Source organism: Marmota marmota, unplaced genomic scaffold, assembly GCF_001458135.2.
Source record: "Marmota marmota marmota unplaced genomic scaffold, marMar, whole genome shotgun sequence".
In the NCBI taxonomy this organism is placed as follows: Eukaryota; Metazoa; Chordata; class Mammalia; order Rodentia; family Sciuridae; genus Marmota; species Marmota marmota.
Window position 1 is genome coordinate 10508700 of NW_026000242.1, and position 6835 is coordinate 10515534.

At 40.7% G+C, this 6835-nt stretch overlaps 1 protein-coding gene across 1 annotated transcript; it reads right to left on the reverse strand.

Moving 5' to 3' along the window:
• Positions 1-2327: 2327 nt before the first annotated feature.
• Positions 2328-3017, reverse strand: Cldn25 (claudin 25). Its single transcript, XM_015490049.1, has one exon. It carries the CDS (start codon positions 3015-3017, stop codon positions 2328-2330), a length of 690 nt encoding a protein of 229 aa, XP_015345535.1.
• Positions 3018-6835: the final 3818 nt, after the last annotated feature.

Below are 6835 nucleotides of genomic sequence, written 5' to 3' on the forward strand. Positions count from 1 at the left end.
TCCTGGTACATGGTAGATTCTGAATACACATTTATTAAATGAGAGAATAAATGATCAGATGGGTGAGTGATAGTCCCTTCTTGTAGACACTGTAGGGACAGAAGGAGATTTGAATCTCGTTCCTCATTGAAACTTGGCCCAAAGAGCTTTGTCACTATTGAGAAGGGGTAGCTAAAAAAAAAACAGGCATTAAAAGCAGTTTTCTGACTTACCTGGGAAGGCCAGAATAATCCTTGATGCAGACTGGCCTTTGTCCTGAGAGGTGTATTTATCTGGGATATCTGGATTTTTAAGAAAAAATTTATCTATCTATCTATCTATCTATTTATTTATTTATTTTTGGTACCAGGCATTGAACCCAGGGGTGCTGAGCCACATTACTAGCCCTTTATATTTTTTATTTAGATACAGGGTCTTGCTACGTTGCTGAGGCTGGCTTTGAACTTATGATCCTCCTGCCTTAGCCTCTGGAGTTGCTGGGATTACTGGTGTTTGCCACCATGCCTGGCTCTGGATTTGTATATGTCAAGTGGATGCATACCAATGAACATACTAAAGGAAAAAAACCTTTCCGGAGAAAATATGAATCCCAGAGAAACCTGCTCTGGGTAGAAAGTTAAAAATTGCTGAATATAAAGTTGTACTTCTGCAGACTCTATTTCCTCAGGGGAAAAAGGTGATACTTTTCTAAGGAGGATACTGACGTGGACTACTTAGGCAAATTTGTTTGTGTGTGTACTCCTTCTTGAGTAGTGGCTATCTCATGATGCTGAAGCTATTTTATTGAGAGGCAAGAGACATCATGACGCTTCAGTTCCAGCTGGGGAAGGGAAGTCTCCTATTTCTGTATGGAATCCAGTGTGTGTCTGAACCTAGAGAAATGACCTATTTGGAGACTTTGGGAATCATCACCCTTAACTAAATTGTTGGCAGGGTCACTGGTGACTCTTCTTCATCTGATTATGGGAGTGGGAGTGGGAGTGGGGTAGTGAGGGGAGCAGGGTGGATATGCAGGGTGATTGCAGTAGACAGGTTTAGGAGCAACAGGAGGCTCCTCCTCTAGGACCTGCAGAAATACTCCAGGAGGCCCCAGAGTCGGGCAGTCAGGAAAGAGCCCATCTGTGCAGGTGGGAAAGAACAAGAACTGGGATTATTGTTAGGAAAGGGACTTCATTTATAGCCACAGCTTGGGTAGGTCTGTTAACATTGAGTTAAATTTTAAGGGGTTTATAAAGTGATTTTGCACATGTTAAATATATTTTCAAGAAGCTGATAAATGTGTGATAATACATATCCACATTGGCTAGGAATGGGCACAGTCACCCTCTGGTAAACAGTTTGTCCCAATGTACGCAAGACTTTTCTCATTTTAGCAGTGGAATTACAAAGTCCTAGGAAAATCAGAAGGATTGGTCACCCTGTCTCTCACTTACTCTGATTATTACCTTCAAGAGAGGATAACAGCAGAATACTCATAAAGGCTTCACAATGTAGCAGAAACCAGGATCCTTCCAAGAGGCATAGCCGCCTCTTAAATATCCATTGTATCCTGTGAAACTGGAAGTATTCAGACCCACAGCCAGAAAGCAGAAGGCCCAACAGTCCCAGCCCAGGGGAGGCTACCATCTCCCCTCTAGGATATTAAGAATCTATAAGACAGCAAAAGTCTATTGTGAATATCCCTTTTAAACTGTGCCCTGAGAAAGATTTTTATCCTAAGGTGCTATATGGGTCAAAAATTTATTTTTCCTTGTCAAAGCACTTTTGTCATCTTTTCAAACTATATACACGTGCCTCTTCACACTAGGTTTTTCTGTGATGGATGTAACTTTGTAATATATTTTCTTTAGTAATAAAAGGATCAAACATATAATTAATGAATTTGAAAGCATAGTTTTTGGTACCATGGATTGAAGCCTGGGGCACTTTACCATTGAGCCACATCCCCAGCCCTTTTTGAGATAGGATCTCTCTAAATTGTTGAGAGCCTGGTTAAGTTGCTGAAGCTGGCCTCAAAGTTGTAATCCTCCTGCTTCAGGATCCCAAATTGCTGGGATAACAGGCATATGCCATTGTGCTCTGTTGAAAGCACTTTCATATAAATAAACTCTCAAAATGAGATAAACATGTTTGTTAGACACTGTACCTTTAATTTTTCATTCTGAAATGAAGATCACTGTATCACCAAGATAATCAAGTTCTCAACAGATGGGATGGCAACCTTCCCCCAAAAGTAGGTGAGCAAAAAAGAAGTGATAAAGGATAAGGAAGAGAAGGGTTTCTACTGACATTTCTTTATTGCAGAGATTCCTTGGCAGACGCCAGTCCTAGATGAGCAGGTTCATAGGTCTTGGGGTGAGGTGGAAGGAGCCATCAAATTCCTCTGGTAGAGTGCAGGATGGTGGGGCTGTGGGATGGGCCATCCACGGAGAAGGCACATCTTCTTTTCCCAGGCACACGGAGAAGATGAGGATTAGTCCACCAAGAGCCAGGAAAATACCAGCAGCCCAGCCCAGGTAGAGGGCATCTCCAAACTCCCACCGTGGTACAATCTCAGGGATACTGTCATCCCAGAAGTCTCGGATTGTGGCGTAGGCCACCCAGGAGACTGGAAAAAGGGTAGTGGCTGAAGCTGATGCTTCCAAGGATCCTCCCAAGAGGCATAGCCGCCTCTTAAATATCCAATGTATCCTGTGAAACTGGAAGCATTCAGACCCACAGCCAGAAAGCAGAAGGCCCAACAGTCCCAGCCCATGGGAGGCTACCATGAGGATGCGGGATACCTGGAGCTCCTGGGGCAGAGACAAGAAGGACTCAAAGCCTTTGCACACCGTGCCAACTTCCTCCTGATTCACACAGGCCTCCCAAAGCCCCATAATCCAGGTCTCCATTTCGTTCAATTCCAGATTGAGAGTCTTCCACTGGGGCAGGATTGTGGTGACACAGGAGCAGACCCAGCCAAGGAAAGAGAGAAGCAGTCCCCCAAGCTGGACTCTCCCACGGAAACTCCAGGCCATAGTTGTTTCCTCTCCAGAGGCAGAGGAGTATGAGTGCCTCAGGGACTCCTTGGCAGGGACTATTTTTAGGAGACTTGGGGTGGAAAGTCTTGCACATTTGTAGAAGGTTCCTGTATTAGTTTTCTAGGCAGCAGCTGAGGCAGGTGTCAGGAACTTGGCAATGTTTGGGTTTAGGGGGTGTGTCCAAGATAGGATGTAGGTGTGGATTCTGGCAGAGGGTCTCATGAAAGGTAAAAAGCCATATGGCAAGCCATCAATAGTTCATAAACTTAAAATCACTCCCCATCTCTGAGATCTCAAGAAAAATGTTCTGGGGATATACATTGATTTAATCTTTTTTGGAAGGCAATAGGACTTCATGTTTTATAGTTTTAAATATGTGCAAACTTTGATCCAGCACCCTATCTCTAGGAATTTATCTAGTTTTTTTGGTGAACATATACAAATAATTATGAAATGTCTGTTGAAAGGTTGTTAATAATGGTAAATTTTAATACCAGGCAGTCATTTTAAAGTGATGCTATAAAAGAGATTTTAATGACATGAAAAGGATTTTTAATGTTGTTGTTGTTGTTTTTCTTTATTTTACACATTTTAATTAAATGGATATTTTGTGATTAAGAAAACTTGTAACATAGGTTTCTGTAGTGCTAACAATTGCTTTTTATAATTGGCTTGGTCTCTCAGCACCAGCAACTCCATGGAAGTCCATCTGGTGGCATCACTGTGTTTTTTTTTGTTTGTTTGTTTTTATTTAAAAAATATTTTTTCATTTTAGTTATATATGACTGCAGAATGTATTTCGACATATCACCCATTCATGTTGTTAACTGAGGAAAACAGATGACCAATAGTATATAATCATACAGAATGCAATTTCATTTTTATAAAAAGGGTATATGTGTATATGTAAGACACATGATATGTATGTGTGTGTTTATCAGATAAAAAGTTAACCCTGCTTATATTGATAGTAGGATTATGGATAGCTTTTTATTTATTTGTGCTTTTCTATGTATTATTTAATGAATTTATCATTTAATTTTTTTTGTACTAGTGATTGAACCCAGGGGCACTTAACCACTGAGTCACATTCCCAGCCCTTCTTATCTATTTATTTATTTATTTTTGGCACTGGTAATTGAACTCAGGAGCTCTTGACCACTGAGCCATTATGCCTGGCTCATTTAATATTTTTGTAAACAGAAATCCCACAAATATTGTCATTTAAAAAATTAGAATTTTCCTAGTTCAAGTTACCTACCTAGACACACCTGAAGGGAAGTGCTTCCTTCCCAGGGGGCTGCAGCTGCAGCTGCTCCTGCTAGGAAGGCTGCTATAAACAGATGGTAATCATACCAGCTTCCATTCTTGCTTGTTGTTGCTGCCAAGTAGCAGGATTGAAGAGGAAAGGAAATAATATGCATTTACTCAGTTTGACTAAATGCCAGACTTAGGTCTGGATGCTTTATCTGTATTTCATTTTCACACTGCCACCATATAGCCTCATTAGATAACTGCAAATTCTGGTTAGCAGGCAATAAGATACCACACTGAAGCAGAGGGCTTGGACTTTGGAAGTTTCATGTTCTTGTCTCCAGCTGCAGTGGTGATTTTTCTGCCCTTCCCCTGCCTACTGGTGAAACAGCATGTTGGTGTTAGTCTTTATGGCAAAACAGAAGAAAACCAGGATTTATTTTACTGAAGTCACAAATGTCTGACCAATTGTGTTCCCCTCATGGTTTAGCCTACTTCACACAATACACTAAATATGGAATGAAAGCACAGGTGTGGGCAGCCAGCAGAGTGAAAGCACCTCATGAGAAAGGAAGGTTTTGACTTTTCCTAACTGAGGCCTTGAGGTAGTCTGGTATGCCAGTGATTGTCAATGGCCCAGGGGAGGGAGGCAAGCAGCAGCATCTGGAGTGCTCTTTTTTATGTTTTCATAAAATTTAAAACATATGCAAAAGTAGAAATATGGATAAATCCCATATCTTACCCAGCCTCAAAAATTATCTGCTTTTAACAGTTTTGTTTCATCCATATTCACACTCTTCCCCACCAAAGAATTGTATGTGCATGGTGCTAGGGATTGAACTCAGGGTCTCATGTATGCTCTGCAAGCACTCTACCACTAAGCTATATCTCCAGCCCCCAAAGTGACTATTTTGAAATACATAGTATGTCTTTTCAAATTTTAGCCTCCTTCTGTTGTTTTTTTAATAACATGTGCAAACTTGGAAATGTTCTCTGCTTGTACTATTCATGGCAAGAGTTGTTTGATACTTTCCTTCCATAATACAGATAAGTCACATATGTGTGAATCATGATAGATTGGGAGGAATCCTAACATTGCTCCTGATTTTTCTGCTGTTTTCTGATGATCTGTGAAAATTTGTGAATAAGGAGACCTATAAACCCATGATAAACGTGAACTAGTAAGAAGTCAGTGTGTTAGATCTTCGCCACTGTGACAAATACATGAGGAAACAACTTAGATGAGGAAAGATTTTGGCTCATCATTTCAGGCCATGATTGGCTGGCTCCATTGCTTTGGCCTGAGGTGAGGCAGAATTTCATGGTAAAAGGATGTGGTGGAGAAAGGCTATTCAGTAGTGGCACCCAGGAAGGAGATGGAGAGAGAAGGAGAGAACAGGGACAAGATACAGTCCCTGGGGGCATGCCCAAGAACTTACTCTTTTCCTAGGTCCCACCTCTTACACTTTTCATGACTTCCCAATAGTCCATTCAGCTATCAATGGATTAACCCACTGATGGGGCCAGAGCCCCATTGATCCAGTTATTTCCAAAAGTCCCACTTCAAAACTTTGCTCTATTGGGGACCAAGACTTGAACACATGAATCTTTGGGGGACACTTTGTATCCCAAACCATAACAGTAAGGTGACAGAAAAAAAACCCCATTCATTTATTATTATTTTTTTATTTATTCAAGCATTCATTTATTCCTGCATACACTGATTGTGCATAGCAATCCTTATCCATTCTGTGTGCTTTTTGTTCTTCCTCTGGCTCTGGCTTCTTTTCTTTGGACTCTGAAAAAGTCTTCACCTTTAAGTGGTCTTTATACCTGAGGAGAGGCATGAACTTATGCTGTTGTTTGTAGGTCTATATTGATTGGTCTCCTGAAAGAAGATCAGAGAACCTCAACTGCAAAGTAGTGCTTATTTGGATTCTCAAAGCTTCCTCCTTTCTGTAAAATTCCCTGATTCATCCAGACTGGGTACTCTTCCTTCAATATTTCCTCTGCCTTTTGCACCTTGCTAAGGGGTAGTAAGACTGAACCTAATTTTGTATATTATTTTATATTCTTTTTCTTAAGGAGTCCTCCCCCTCCCTGCAACTGTATAAGATTTAGGTTCCAGGAAATCTGGATCCATCCCTTCATATACCTTCAAAATAGTAAATATCATATTTTCCTCTGATTATTTATTCATGGTTTTTGGATTTCCATACCTAGCACAGTGTTTGCCACATAGTAACTGCTCAATAAATATGCAATACAAGTTTTCAGAAATTTTATCTGTAGGTCTTTCTATGTCATTGGGCATTTATTATTAGTGACATTAAGAATTCAAAGTAAGGCCAGGCCTGGTGGAGCACACCTGTAATCCCAGCAGCTCAGGAGGCTGAGGCAGGAGGATTTAGAGTTCAAATCCAGCTTCAGCAACAGCAAAGCGCTAAGCAACTCAGTGAAACCCTGTCTCTAAATAAAATACAAAATAGGGCTAGGGATGTGGCTCAGTGGCCGAAAGCCTGAGTTCAACTCCCAGTACCAAAAAAAAAAAAAAAAAAAAA

Bases quoted from the DNA above. Each gene is read 5' to 3' on its own strand.
- Cldn25 (XM_015490049.1), bottom strand. From the start codon at position 3,017: ATGGCCTGGAGTTTCCGTGGGAGAGTCCAGCTTGGGGGACTGCTTCTC.